Below are 15,234 nucleotides of genomic sequence, written 5' to 3'. Positions count from 1 at the left end.
AATTCAGGGAAATAGTGAGTTCGTCATATAAATGAAGGCATCATATACGCATGACCGCGCGCGCATAAAAAGCCTAAGGCAGGGAGGGTAGAATCGACGAAAATTTACATACACCTCATGTTATGTTATTGATTAAACCTTCCGGTTTCGGGTAAATAAAATGTAACGAACTATGCTATCTTAAGTCATGAATGTTATAAAAGAGAGCGGACACACTGACTAACGTCATTGCAGCTTTTAGCGTGTATGCGCTGTAAGTTATTAATCAATCAATCCGGCAGTATTTTATGTTAACACGTTACGTCTGGGAGTTTAAAAACTCGTTCAAAATACGAACGTGCATAAATAAAATGTAGATATAACACATTCAGATCACTCGATATAAAAAGTGACAAAAGTTAAGTTATGTAAACTATAAAACTATAAAAAACGTTCTAAAAATTTACAATCACAAAATTTACCTTGAAAATCATTTACATCGCTTGCAACACAAATGGCGAGGGCAAACAGCTCCATAGCGTAGATAACAAATAAGTGAAAGAATTATTCTCAATTAAAAGATCAAAACAAGGGCAGCTCTAACGTTATATGGGGTTTGCTATGGTTCCGTAGAAATTACTACAGTACTGATATTAAAAGAATACTGGAGCGTGACCTTTAGTGACTAAGAGCACACCATTACGAAAGTTTTGCGTGACATTGCTATTTTTATTCAAATTCATTTTCCGAAAAATAACTTGTAAGGCCAGCTAAAGCCTTACATCTATGAGTCATCAAAAAAATTCCTACTCAGTCCTTCACCGACTTGCTAAGAATTCAACAACAATCCTTTAACTACGCCGTCAAATGGCTTTTCAGCTAAGCAGCATCGCTGTTTTTACCGCGCTGTTGTGCTTTTCAACCTGTGGATCCCAACCAACAAAGCCCTCCAAACATGGCGAGATCTACCGCGCTAAAAGTGAAATCGACTCGCTGATTTTCAAGTTGACTCTGGATTTGAACACCTTCAACGAAAAGAAAAATCTTGCTGCAACAATGCAGAAAGACGCCAACAAATTGGCTCGAATCGCTGAAGAAGAAATCGCCTTGTTGAAACCAGTTCAGCGTCTTCTGGAAAAACTTGCAAAAGGAAACACTTCGCATGGATATCCGAACTGTATGGCCGGACAAGGAGGGAAAATACAAGTAAGAATTGAGGCGACAGGATCCTCTCTGCCTAAACACTACACTATAGCTGTACCAGGTACGAAATTTTAGGATGTTTTTTATCAGCATTCTTTGAGGAAATACTCTTTACATTTTTGACGGCTAAACGAGGAATCAGCCCAGAATCTGTTAAACAAGATTACAAGGAACAACGTCCAAAAAGGTGACAGTGAGCTTTGAAACAAAACCAAAAAAAAAAAATCAAACCTTAACGAAAAGGAGATTTCTTCATCCCGAAACGCTGACTTATTACACATACATCGAAAAACGAGGTTGAACTTTCTAAGTATAATTAAGTTTTAGACAGATTGGCTATTTGGAGTCTGAATAAAATCCATAAGAATCACTATCAATTGAAAACTTCTGCCGCTGCGCAGTACTTCCTTATGCTATTTTTTAGTATACTGTGTGAGATGATTCTGAAGCGTTACCCATTAAACGAAAGCAAATGAGCAATTTGTCACTTTTTGAGTCTGTAAATGAAATTCTAAACTATTTATCAATACTTCCTTTGGTACTGCTTACTTGCTGTACAACGTGGTTCTAGGTTTTGACTCTATGGATAAAATACTTTCCTGCAGTCCCGTTTATTACGCTGTTCAAGGTGATTCTAACTTTTGAGTCTGTGGATGAAAACCTTAAGTGTGACCATTCAAATGAAAGCTACTGAGCGGTACTTTCCTGCAGTACTTCTCCTGCAGTTTCTCTCACGGAAGTGTGATTAAATAATAAAGTGTGACCATTCAAATAAAGGCTATTGAGCAGTACTTTCCTGTGGTGCTCTTTTCTAGATAACTTTATTACATCACATTTAGGATATCTCTAATAAAAGACACAGCCCCAAATTAAAAAGGAAGCATAAAAACTCAGATACACCAAAATAACAAATGCTGTACAAGATGATTATAACTTTTGACTCTGTGCATGGAAGCCTCAAGTGTGACACCATTCAAATACTAGCTCTAAGGCTTCTTTTTGTTATTTAATTTCGTTTCGTTCAATCGTCAGAGACTCCCTATCCATCGTTTCCAAAGAATTTCAAAAAGCAGTTGAGGTGTCACAAGTCCCTGTGACACTTTTAAGATATTTGTTTCACTGATTGACATGAATTTTATTTTCCTCAGTTAATCACCGAGAACTGATAGATCGTGGATTAACACGTGACAATGGTGACGACTTCCAAGTCTATTACCATGACAACGGACAGCGTCCCGTTCAAGTTGACCGCGTTATAAGTAGCCTGGGAACAACGTCTGCCACTGTCCAGTTCAGACTGCAGGCTCCTATCTCAGCCAACACTGTTGATGATTCCTCTTATTCCTTAGTGTTTGGTGCTGCGGTCAGCGGCAGTGCCATGGATAATCCTGACAAAGTGTTCGCCTTCTATGACGATTTCTCGAGCTCAACATTGAAAAAAGAATGGGTGAAAAACTGGGGAAAATGGAGCGTGCAAAACGGACGATTGCTGGGGAATACGATGCAGAGTAAAGATCTGAGCAGAGATAACGTTGAGGTTGGACTATATGTTCGCTCAGGTTTTCACTGGAAAGACGTCGAATTAGAGCTTGACTTCATGGAAATTGAAAGAAAAAAAGATAGCTGTCCTGGACCACATCTGCGTGTCACTAACGTGAATCCCAGCAAAACCACAGCATGGTGGTTTCAATATTGTATAGGTAGTCGCACCTGTACCATGAGACCCGTAGTAAAAAACAGAGATGGCGGTTGGAAATACAAAGCAAAATTACCCACAGCCTTCAAACTGAACACGTGGTTTCACGTCAAGTATCGAGTACTGGGAGAAAGATTCTGGCAGTGGGTGAATGGAAAACTCATACACAACAATGTGCAAGTAGGCAAGGAGTGGAAAATAGCTGCAGGCACTTTAGGACTGGGATGTCATCAGTCTCCGAGCAAGTGCAAAACACTTTATGACAACATCAAGGTAACATTCCTGGTTGCCACTGCCCCAAAGATCACCCTGGGAAGGATTCAACATTTCATTCCCACCCAAAGTTCTCTTCTGGGTGAAAAGAAGCTTCCTGCAGACTCGTGTAAGCAGATCCATGATGCAAGTCTGGCTAACAACAAACCACGCGCCAAGAATGGCGTTTATTGGATCAAGACAGATCTCCAAGGAAGCTCAGCAGTTCAGACTTACTGCGACAAGAAGAATGGTGGCTGGAGTCTTGTGGGCAAAATCAGTGGAAGAGTGGGCAACATTTACAACAAATGGCTGGTGTCTAACCACAACACTGCAGCGCTGAAGACTTCAAAAATCACAAAACGCAAACAGTTTGCCTGCATTGACGCGCGCAGTTTGGCAGTACAGGAGGCGTCCATGGTTCTGCTGTCCAGCGGTGAGAGAGTGGATGGTTTGGGGAGTAAGTGGGTGATGTGGCGGTTGCCTGGTGACAGAGAAAAAGCCTCGTTTTGGAAACATTCTGTTGGATCATCAGCTGTGAAGGCGGCTGTACGGACACCTGTTATGGTGTATGCTTGGAATGGAAACAAAAAGGTCAGACGATTTCACTTGATTGTCCAGCGTATTTTAACTTCTGTTTTTCTGTTTCAAAACGGCTAATCGTTAGGTGAAAATGTTTCATAACTGTTGACATGTGATTCCCCGGGGTTTGCGATGTATTTCCTTGGAATGATGATATGGTTTTCTTTTCCATTTCTAAATGTCGCGCAGAATTCCAATTCTACGGGAAATAAAGCTTTTTGGCGGAACTATTCTTGCAGTTGTTTTTGGATATCGGAGTGCTTATTTCGAAACAAAAACAAGCAAACAAACAGACAAAAATAAGGTCTTCTTTTACACATTCTGCATTGCAGATTCACTTTTATGGGTATACAACTTGTTTTTTTTATGCGAATCACTCAGCGACAAATAAGAAACAAATATGGCTGGTATTGAGACTATACCTTAAACTGTGAAACAAATCTTGTGGATAACAGACTTCAACAAGTGTAAAGTACTGGCGTGTAGATATTACTAATTTTGCGTCAAAAACATTGATTGGGTCGAAATTTGAACCACCAAACAAATCCCGAACCAATTACATATAGTTAAAATCAATAGGGAAAGATTTCTTTGACACATTTCTCCTGTCTTTTTGATACAGATTTGTTACCAGAACAAGTTCGGGATAATGCCTTTACACGGGGGATCATATCCTTATGCCTCATACAAAGCAGCCGGTAACATCGACAATAACGACTACTGTATGGGTGTGAGGGTCATGAGTAAAGGCTCCACTGCGCATGGGTGGTCACAGGATTCCAGAGGGAACGACAGCCCAAGCAGCGATTCTGATTGGCCAAATGGATCCACCAACGACCAGTACCCCCATTTGACGGTCTGGCTCAAGTAGCATTTTTTGTTTTGCTCAGGCTTTGCTTTGCTTTGCGGGTTTATAGTAAGTTGGTGAAGGTCTTAATTCCTTTAGAAAAGAAACGAACATTTTAGTTTGTTGTAGAAAAGAACGTATGCAACTGACATATTTCACTTAAACATTAATTGATCAAGGACGACAAATGATATTTAGAAAAGCCATTATCTCCTGATTCTTATATTGTATGGTGTAAAGATTTTGAGAAAAGCTGATTTTTGTAATCTTTTGGTAAAGAAACAGAGAAAAATAAAACATTCTCAAATTGAACAGTTTTTCCTGGTTAGAACGAACCGCAAAAATCGTACGAAACAAAGTAGATACTAAACAAAGATATAATGGGCAAACGAAAACGTTGTTGCAGGATGTTTTGAAGTTGCTGCTGAAGTAAATTTAGTTTCGTTTCTGCGCAAGCTGTGCCATGATCTATGAAAAACCAAAAAAAAAATCAATAAAATGGTGTTGGGTAAAATTTGTGCAGTCTTACTTTATAAAACGAAAAGTACTATCACATCCTTTGCTATTAACAGTCCCACAATTCCTCCCCGGCAGAGGTTTTTTTTCACGCTTCCGGTGTTCCCACAAACCAACACTCCACGCTCGCTAAGCGAGTTCCCGCGAGGCAGGCGACTTTCGCGCGCGTTTGTGAATCCATATCATTCCTGTTGGACAAGAGGAAAAGCAAATATGTTTTCTATTGTTCCTACGAAGTTTCATAACATGACTTGAGGTCCCCTTTTATATAAAATTCGTTTCGCTTGTTTGTTTATGTTCACGTTTATATTTTGAAAGGAATAACTTATAAAGGAGCAATTCTCTCGCTAAATTTTAGGAGATAGGCAACATCAGAAAAGAATTAGAAGGATCCGTAGAAATTCCAACCACTTAGAATAATAACCAAGCTTTTCACTTGAATTCTGATTTCAATTTGCACAAGAAAATGCGAAAACGCCGGAAGTAAGTTGGAGGAATGCGGAATTTTTAACGCTGGATATGTTACAAAAATATTTGGTTCAATTAAGCTAGGAATCTAAAGGCTCGGAATGGTGGATTACGACAAAAATTAAAGACGAATGTTGTTTATAGAATGTACAACCGCCTTCACTCACTACGGGGAAGAACAGAAACCTGTAAATAGGGTGACAGTGGAAAGCGGCGCTCGAGAAACCTTTTAGTAGACCCAGAAAGTCCGACAGCTTATTAAGGGTGGGATACTGGACGAAAATATCATCAGAACAAACAACAATTTGTAGCCAGAATGCGCCCAAATATTGAAATCTTTGTCGAGAAGCACATCACCTGAACATACAAGGTTAACTAACACCATGAAAAGGGAATCGAATGTAGATTCCGAATGGCGGTATGGAGGGATATTAAACCGTGGTAAGTGCATGAGATTCCAAAATTTATTTTAGTTTCTTCAACAACTCAGACGGCAATTAAATTGAAGTTTTGATGTACCAATCGCGCAAAATTTACATATATGTGTATCTGTTGACAAAATGACATTGCAGCGATTCAACGCATCCCTTCATAAAATGTAAAGATCTTGATTTCCTAAAACCGTGAAAACCATAGGCTGTTTCTCAGACCAAACTGAAGCTCACGATAGAAGACTGACCCAGATTAACGCAACTTTTAACAAACATGGCTATAAACTTTTAGAAATGAAGGTTCTGTAGAATTCAAATAATGAGATAGCGTGGCCTTTGTCAACAACGAACACAACGAGCGTGACAGTCTTTTACGTAACGCTGTCTATTTTTATAGAAATGAATTTCACGAAAAATAACTTGTAAGCCCAACTTCCGCTGATTTCAAAAATTATGAGTCATACAGAGAAAATACTAAGTCAGTCCTTTGTAGACTTTCTGAGTATTCTCAACAATCTCAATCATTTCTGACTTCTGACTGCACCGTCAAATGGCTTTCCAGCTAAGCAGCATCGCTGTTTTTACGGCGCTGTTGTGCTTTTCAACATGTGGATCCCAACCAACAAAGCCCTCCAAACATGGCGAGATCTACCGCGCTAAAAGTGAGATCGACTCGCTGATTTTCAAGTTGACTCTGGATTTGAACACCTTCAACGAAAAGAAAAATCTTGCCGCAACAATGCAGAAAGACGCCAACAAATTGGCTCGAATTGCCGAAGAAGAAATCGCCTTGTTGAAACCAGTTCAGCGCCTTCTGGAAAAACTTGCAAAAGGAAACACTTCGCATGGATATCAGAGCTGTATGGCGGAACGGAGAGGGAAAATACAAGTACGAATTGAGGCGACAGGATCCTCTCTGCCTACACACTACACTATAGCTGTACCAGGTATGAAATTTTAGGATGTTTTTTAGCAGTATTATGTAAGGAAATATTCTTTACATTTTTGACGGCTAAACATGGAATCAGCTGAAAATCTGTTAAAAAAAATTGCAAGGAACAACATTTAAAAAGGTGACGATACGCTTTGTAACAAAACCAAAAAAATCAAACGGTAACGAAAAGGAGATTTTTTTCATCCGAAAACGCTGACTTATTACAGATACACCGAAAAACGAGGTTGAACTTTCTAAGTATAATTAAGTTTTAGACAGACTGGCTATTTGAAGTCTGAATAAAATCCATAAGTATCACTATTAAGTTTAAAACTACTGCCGTTGAGCAATACATCCTTGTGTTATTTTTTAATTTATTGTGTAACATTATTCTGAAGCGTTAACCATCAAACGAAAGCTATTGAGCAATTTGTCACTTTTTGAGCCTGCCCCAATTGGTAGGGCACTTGTGCTCGGCTATTAAGATTTGAGACACAAATAAAGTTGTTATTATTGTTATTATTATTATATCGAAATCCTAAACTGTTTATCAATACTTTCTTTGGTAATGCTTACTTGCTGCACAACGTGGTTCTAACTTTTGACTCTGTGGATAAAATACTTGTCTGTGCTACTGTTTATTATCCTGCACAAGGTGGTTCTACCTTTTGAGTCTGTGGATGAAATCCTAAAGTATGACCATCCAAATGAAAGCTACTGAGCAGTATTTTCCTGTGGTGTTATTTATTATGCTGTACAGTGCGGTTCTACTTTTCAGTCTGTGGATGAAATCTTTAAGTGTGACAATTTAAATGAAAGCTACTGAGCAGTACTTTCCTGTGAGCATGTTTTTTAGATAAGATAACTTTATTACATAACATTATTTAGGATATCTCTAATAAAAAAAACAACCCCAAATCAAATTTATTATAGGTAAGCATAAAAGCCTTATTATAAAAACTGAGATACACCAAAATAACAAATGCTGTACAAGGTGATTCTAACTTTTAACTCAGTGCATGGAAGCCTCAAGTGTGACCATTTAAATACTAGCTCTCAGCCTTCTTTTTTAGTTTAATTTCGTCTCGTTTCTTCGTCAGATACTCTCGCTCCCTAGCCATCCTCTCCTGAGAATTTAAAAAAGGAGTTGAGGTGTCACAAGTCCCTGTGACACTTTAAGATATTTGTTTCACTGATTGACATGAATTTTATTTTCCTCAGTTAATCACCGAGAACTGATAGATCGTGGATTACATTGCATATCTATTACCATGACAACGGACAGCGCCCCGTTCAAGTTGACCGCGTCATAACTGGCCTGGGAACAAAATCTGCCACTGTCCAGTTCAGACTGCAGGCGCCTATCTCAGCCAACACTGTTGATGATTCCTCTTATTCCTTAGTGTTTGGTGCTGCGGTCAGCGGCAGTGCCATGGATAATCCTGACAAAGTGTTCGCCTTCTATGACGATTTCTCGAGTTCAACATTGAAAAAAGAATGGGTGAAAAACTGGGGAAAATGGAGCGTGCAAAACGGACGATTGCTGGGGAATACGATGCAGACAAGAGATCTGAGCAGTCGTGCCGTTGGGATCGGATTGTATCTTCAGTCAGGTTTTCAGTGGAAAGACGTCGAGGTAGAGCTTGACTTGTTGGAGACTGGAACAAAAAAAAGCTGTCCTGGACCTCTTCTCCGAGTCAGCAATGTGAATCCCAGCAAAATCACCGGATGGTGGTTTGAGTACTACCCACGTTACGCGGAAACTGTCTGCATGAGACCACAAGCTAACAACAGAGATGGTGGATGGAAATACAGACGAAAGCTACCCACAGCCTTTATATTAAACAAGTGGTTTCACTTCAAGTATCGAGTGCTGGGAGACAGATTCTGGCAGTGGGCGAACGGCAAACTTGTACACGACAATGTGCAAGTGGGCAAGGAGTGGAAAATAGCTGCAGGCACCCTAGGACTGGGATGTCATTTGTCTCCGCACAACTGCAAAACACTTTATGACAACATCAAGGTAACGCTCCAGGTTGCCACTGCCCCAAAGATCACCCTGGGAAAGATTCAACATTTGATTCCTACCCAAAGTTCTCTCCTGGGTGAAAAGAAGCTTCCTGCTGACTCGTGTAAACAGATCCATGATGCAAGTCTCGCCAACAACAAACCACGCGCCAAGAATGGCGTTTATTGGATCAAGACAGACCTCCAAGGAAGCTCAGCAGTGCAAACTTACTGTGACATGAAAAATGGTGGCTGGAGTCTCGTGGGCAAAATCAGCGGAAGAGTGGGCAACATTTACAACAAATGGCTGGTGTCTAACCACAACACTGCAGCGCTGAAGACTCCAAAGATCACAAAACACAAACAGTTTGCCTGCATTGACGCGCGCAGTTTGGCAGTAGAGGAGGCGTCCATGGTTCTGCTGTCCAGCGGTGAGAGAGTGGGTGGTTTGGGGAGAAAGTGGGTGATGTGGCGGTTGCCTGGTGACAGAGAAAAAGCCTCATTTTGGAAACATTCTGTTGGACCATCAGCTGTGAAGGTGGCTGTACAGACACCTGTGATGGCGTATGCTTGGAATGGAAACAAACAGGTCAGACGATTTTACTTGATTTTCCAGCGCATTTTAGCTCCTTTTTTTCTCTGTTTCAAAACTGGTAATCGTTAAGTTAAAATGTTTCATAACTGTTGACATGAAATTCCTCGGGGTTTTTAGATGTATTTTCCTTCGAATGATGATACGTTTTCCATATCTTAATGTCGTGCAAAATTATTAGTCAGACAGGAAATAAAGTTTTTTTGTCGGAACGTTTATTGCAGTTGTTTTGGATACCCGAGTGCTTATTTCCAAAAAATAAAAGCAAACAAACAATTAAAAGGATAAAAGAGGTTTTTTTTACACGTTGTGCCTTCTAGATTCGCTTCTATGTGTACGACTAGTTTTTTATGCGTATCGGTCAACTACAAATAAAAAAGAAATATGGCTGGTATTGAGACTAGATCTTAAATTGTAAGGTATATTTTGAGGATATGCGTGAAACACGATGGTTGCATGGGCTGAAAAAACGTGAACTTCCAAACAAATGCCGAACCAAACACAATGGGGAAAGCTTTCTTTCACGATTTCTCTTATCTTTTTAACACAGATTTGCAACCAGAACAAGTTCGGGATAAAGCCTGGAGCTCCACACGGAGGATCATATCCTTATGCCTCATACAACACAGCTGGTAACACAAAAACAAACGACTACTGTATGGGTGTGGGGGTCATGACTAAAGGCTCCACTGCGCATGGCTGGTCACAGAATGCCGATGGTTACGACAGTCCAAGCAGCGCTTCTGATTGGCCAAACAGATCATATTCGCACCAGTCCCCGCACTTGACGGTCTGGCTTAAGTAGCATTTTCCTTTTTGCTTTGCTTTGCTTTGCTTTGCGGGTTTATAGTAAGTTGGTGAAGGTGTTAATTCCTTTAGAAAAGAAACCGACATTTTAGTTCATTAGGTTTTGTTGTAGAAGTAAGAAAACGTTTGTAACTGACATTTTTCACTTAAACAATTGATGAAATTATTTTTAGAAAAGCCATTATCTCCTGATTCTTAAGCAAAAGTGAAGAATCTTATTGTATGGTGTAAAGATTTCGAGAAAAGCTGATTTTGTGATCTTTTGGTAAAGAAACAGAGAATCAAGATCTCAGGAAACAAAGCAGATACTAAACAAAGATTTTATAGGATAAATGAAAATTTTGTTGCAGGATTTTTTTAAGGTGCTGCTGAGTTTAGTTTCGTTTCTGCGTAAGCTGTGCTATGCTGCATGAAAAACAAAAAAAAAATCAATAAAATGGTGTTTGGTAAAAGTTGTGCAGAGTTTTCCTTCAGAAGACAAAAAGTACTATCATATGCTTTTCTATTAACTGTCCCACAGTTCCTCCCTGGCAAAAGCTTTTTCCACGCCTCCTGTGTTCATGAACAGAACCACAAGCCAACACTCCACGCGCGCTAGGCAAGTTTCCGCGAGGAAGGAGACTTTCGCGCGCGTTCGTGAATCAATATAATTTCTGATGGACAAGAGGAACAGCTAATATGTTTTCTATTGTTTCTACGAAGTTTAATAACATGTCTTGAGGTTTATATTTTGAAAGGAAATAACTTATAAAGGAGCAATTCTCTCGCTAAATTTTAGGAGATGGGCACCTTCAGAAAAGAATTGTTGTTTATATAGAATGTACAGCCGCCTTCACTCACCAAAGAGAAAAACAGACGCCTGTAAATAGGGTGACAGTCGAAAAAGCAGCGTTCTCGAAACCTTTTATTAGACCCAGAAACTCTGACAGCTTCTTAAGGGTGGGATACTGGACGAAAATATCATCGGAACAAACAACATTTTGGAGCCGGAATGTGGGCAAATATTGAAATCTTCTCGAGGAGTAAATCACCTGAACATATGAAGTTAACTCACACCATGTAAAGGGAATCGAATGTAGATTCGGAATGGCGGTATGGAGGGAAATTAAATCGTGGTAAGGTCTGGTAGACGAATATCGAAAACAAAGTTTGCTTCGTTCAACAAATCTGACGCTTTTGATGCAAGAATCGATGCTTTCAGTCGCAATCAGTGCCAGCATCCTAAAACTATATTTTTTGAATAAAATTGTTATTGTTAAACCATGGAAACAAGAGGTTCCTCTCACACTCTCCTGATTAACAAGTAACTAAGCTGCAAGATTTAATTGCATCTTACAGTGCAAATATAAGAAAGAGAGTAGAAGACACAGATGTCCAGCCAAATTCCTCTGTCCGTCTGTCTGTAAGCCACTCTGACCGAGTAAAGTCTCTCTTCAATAGGCCATTTCCGAGTTGCTGTGAACCTCATTGTTGAACCTCATTGTGCAAAGTTTTGATTATGAGAATTAGTTTTCATTCATATGCAAACAAAACTAATTTTCATATGAAAAGCTTTGCACCCAGCCTCGCTTTCATAATGAGGTTCACAGCAACTCGGAAATGGCCTATTCTCAGAAAGGATCTTCTAGCAAGGTGTGACTAAACAGTCTTACATGGCGCACAGAGAAGACAAATCGAGTTTGTTGATTTTTAAATACATGAACGTGACGGAACAAAGCGTCATGACCATTCAAAAAATCTGAAGAGATGCGTAACAGGTTCTTATGACACTTTATAATTTCACCACGTTAACGTATTTGAATTAACAAACTCGCTTTGCACGCACCGCATTATCCTGGTAAATTTAGCCGGAATTATGGTCAAATTTGACTCCTCTGTTCCCTGTGTTCTTATGGTACAATTACCTCTCTAACAGAGGACAGATGGAGTTAGTCAAGGTGTAGTTTTTTTGTCTTGGAGAGAGTTGAGTTCATTGCTCTCACACTCATTCAGATTCACAGGTAGAATTTGTGCAGCTTTTATCAGGAGCATGATGGAAATGGATGATGGGATGATGAGCCATCTTTGTTAGGTTAAAGACAGTTTTGCTTGAATCAAATTTTTGTGGTTTACATTTTTTTAAACTCACAAAAATTCGATGTTGCAAAACAGAGAGTTGCTCGTTTGTTTGCCCTTTATAAGAAAACCGTTCCGACCAATGCACCAACCCCTTAGTTACTTCAGTCTCCAGGCCCTGATTTGCTTAAAATTTGAGTTCTCTCTTTCTTCATTTTTTTTATTATTATTTACGATAATTAATGTAACTGACCACAAGAGCAAATAAAGTTATTCTATTGTTATATTCTATTCCGAATTCATAAAATTGAGTGCTGCATCTCAAAGACCTCAAAATTAGGATTATGTGAAAAACACGTGTTGTTCCAGAATTATATCCATACCCTCCCAGAGATTTTTTTGGGGGGTGGGGGTGGGGGTGGGTGGGTTTGGGCCTTCCTTTGCACTTTCCTTTAAAATCTTCTTGCCTTTTGAGACCCCCCCCCCCCTCCCACCCCCACCCCCTTCACCCTCGGAATTTCCAATGACATTCCATGGGGGGAGGTGTGAATATGTTCTTGAACCACACATGCACCCCCCCCCCCCCCTCCTTAAGTTTGACTGTCTTGCCAGTAAAAAAAAAAAGTACCTACCACCCTTGGGAGCATAGGAGTAATTGCTTCAAGTATAAAGTCCTCCAGCCAATCACTAGCCCTGATTAAAGTCATGTGACCTTGGACCATTTCATCAACTGTAGCATGTACAAGTTGGCTTGCATATTCCCTTACAACCTCATTTATAATATCAGCGGACACTTTCAAAAGAGGATCTCCTCTGGATAAAGAACTGCATGCCAAAAATAATAACAATGATAAATAGATAGAAGAAAGGAAAACAAATAAGCATGCTCTGGTAACTCATGTTGGTGTTGAGTTCATGAACAAACATTTTTGTACAAATTATGGAAACAACACAATTGCAGACACCATGCTTGAACAACCAAACCTCACATTAACCCTTTAATCCCTAATACTAGTAATAATCAAAGATTAGGGAGTGCGTTCGATGATCTCAATGCCAGGCTTTCTCTCCTTTGCCAAGTTGGTGATGATGTCATTCGCCCCTGCAAAATCTGTGGGGGATGCCAGATGCCCATCCTAAGATCCATTCATCGTCTCATATGATATCAACTCCAAACGCAATTAGGAGTGCGTTCTTTCTATGTCGAACACAATCAAATATCAAATTCTCCTATCTTGTCCCCATACTTTTCGTATAAAATTACTGGGGAGACATAATTTATTAAAATATCAAGAAAATTAACCTTGGGTGATCAAATCCATAATTCTCGTGATCTCAGGTAGTGAATAAGCATTGATACTACAAGGAGAAAATTGATGCTGATCACTCTTAGGGCTTAAAAAGGGTTACAGTGCGACGTGCCTTACCATGGCCACCCAACAAACTTTTTTACAAGTTAGCCAATTTTACGAACAAGGAGGAAGATATCCTGATTGGCTAACTTGTAAAAAAAGTTTGTTGGGTGGCCACAGTAATGCGTGTCGCACTATAAAAGTTTACCAGACTTAAATAGGAAACTACTGTGCCCATCTCCCCTCCAATTGGTGGTATAACCCCAAATTTCCTGTCCTCCTGTGAATGTTAAAGGACCTGATGAGGATTACCCATGACAATTTACTTAAAAAGAATGATGAAATGTTATTTATGAGAAACAACTTACCTTCCACCAAGGGAATAAAACATCCCAAGGGTAATCTCGTGGATTAAAGCAGTGACATCATGGAGAATAATTTCTTGGGAAACTCTTTCGCTTACTTTGTATCTTGGATCTTGGACAGGCTGAGATAAAATAAATAAATAAATACGCACAAAAAATTAAATACATTACATCATCAAAAGGAACTCTGTGCTGGACTTCAGAAGAGAAGCAGATTGAAACAAGGATTTGCAATTGCAAGTTGTTTCTTCCTGACAAGTATTCCATTGCACAAAACATGTATACGCACTGTAGATGAAAGATTACATAGAAGAAAGATTCTTGCAGTTATCTACGCAACCAGACTGTTGCAAAAACTGAACCTGAAGAATGTGTTTGGCTTGAACAGGATTTGAACCCATGACCTCTGCGATGCCAGTGCAGTGCTCTACCAACTGAGCTATCAAACCAAATGAGAGCTTGTTATGTTCTGAGTTCATAATATACCCATGAAGAATAAATGAATATGAATATATTACGAAAGTTGACATGTATTTGTTGTGGTTTAATTTCTTTGGTTTAAAAATTTTCAAACCAGTTTAATTTTTATTTTCCTTTGTGCAGTATTCATTACCATTAAATCTGAGACAATCTAAAAGGAAACAAATCAAATTGGTTTGAAAGTTTTAAAGCATTGAACAGTTTTTGAACCAGTCAGCATATATTACAGGAATGCACACATACCAGGAATTTTTTGCCGGAGATAACATCAATCAAGATATCTGGAATGATTTCTTCTGTTAGGAAGCTGTCAATGAGACCAGCGGCAAATCTTCTGGAATGTTTCTTGTCACACATGTAGCGCCAGAGTGCAAACTGTGGACCCTGTTATAACATGAAATACAAATATTAAAATTCCTCATCGCTGCCCAATGTTTTGTTATGAGCTGTTTTACTCCTCAGGAAAAAAAGTTAACATACTTTGTAGGGAAAACTGTTCACATTAGGGCTGTTGGTAATATTTGATGTGGTTGGGGGACTGAGAAAAACTAGCTCGGAAATTATTTTCCCTTAGTGATGAAATGCTTTGTTTTTCTGTCAGAGCAGTCAGGGTTTCCACTGATCATAATAGGGAAAATCCCCATTCCCTGGGTCCAGTTGTATAAAGT

At 39.4% G+C, this 15,234-nt stretch overlaps 4 protein-coding genes and 2 pseudogenes across 6 annotated transcripts in view; 4 read left to right on the top strand and 2 right to left on the bottom strand.

The window, feature by feature from the left end:
- LOC146469103 (uncharacterized) overlaps positions 1 to 15,234 on the bottom strand; it is a 202,370-nt gene that overhangs the window by 87,305 nt on the left and 99,831 nt on the right. The window lies entirely within an intron of this gene.
- LOC146469116 (uncharacterized) overlaps positions 1 to 15,234 on the top strand; it is a 64,028-nt gene that overhangs the window by 34,116 nt on the left and 14,678 nt on the right. The window lies entirely within an intron of this gene.
- The window catches only part of LOC146469117 (uncharacterized), a 102,058-nt gene that overhangs the window by 72,191 nt on the left and 14,633 nt on the right, over positions 1 to 15,234 (top strand). Inside the window, exon 4 of the mRNA XM_085123781.1 lies at positions 4,643 to 4,684. The gene's annotated coding sequence lies outside the window, so the exon portion shown is untranslated. The remainder of the gene's footprint in view (positions 1 to 4,642; positions 4,685 to 15,234) is intronic.
- The window catches only part of LOC146469119 (uncharacterized), a 37,008-nt pseudogene that overhangs the window by 18,228 nt on the left and 3,546 nt on the right, over positions 1 to 15,234 (bottom strand). The window contains exons 5-7 of the transcript XR_014867301.1: positions 14,810 to 14,950; positions 14,090 to 14,208; positions 13,002 to 13,194 (exon numbers count right to left, since the gene is read on the bottom strand). The product of XR_014867301.1 is annotated as an uncharacterized LOC146469119 (transcript). The remainder of the gene's footprint in view (positions 1 to 13,001; positions 13,195 to 14,089; positions 14,209 to 14,809; positions 14,951 to 15,234) is intronic.
- On the top strand, positions 847 to 5,131 carry LOC146469121 (uncharacterized). Its single transcript, XM_085123693.1, has 3 exons — positions 847 to 1,243; positions 2,331 to 3,724; positions 4,335 to 5,131. The coding sequence occupies exons 1-3, from the start codon at positions 847 to 849 to the stop codon at positions 4,581 to 4,583; spliced, it is 2,040 nt and encodes a 679-aa protein (XP_084979819.1). The 3' UTR covers positions 4,584 to 5,131.
- Positions 6,582 to 10,766, top strand: LOC146469120 (uncharacterized; annotated as a pseudogene). Its single transcript, XR_014867315.1, has 3 exons — positions 6,582 to 6,921; positions 8,130 to 9,504; positions 10,058 to 10,766. The product of XR_014867315.1 is annotated as an uncharacterized LOC146469120 (transcript).

The sequence above is a fragment of the Pavona decussata genome, unplaced genomic scaffold (assembly GCF_977016875.1).
Source record: "Pavona decussata unplaced genomic scaffold, jaPavDecu1.1 SCAFFOLD_127, whole genome shotgun sequence".
Taxonomy (NCBI): domain Eukaryota; kingdom Metazoa; phylum Cnidaria; class Anthozoa; order Scleractinia; family Agariciidae; genus Pavona; species Pavona decussata.
This window is presented reverse-complemented; position numbering and strand designations above follow the sequence as displayed.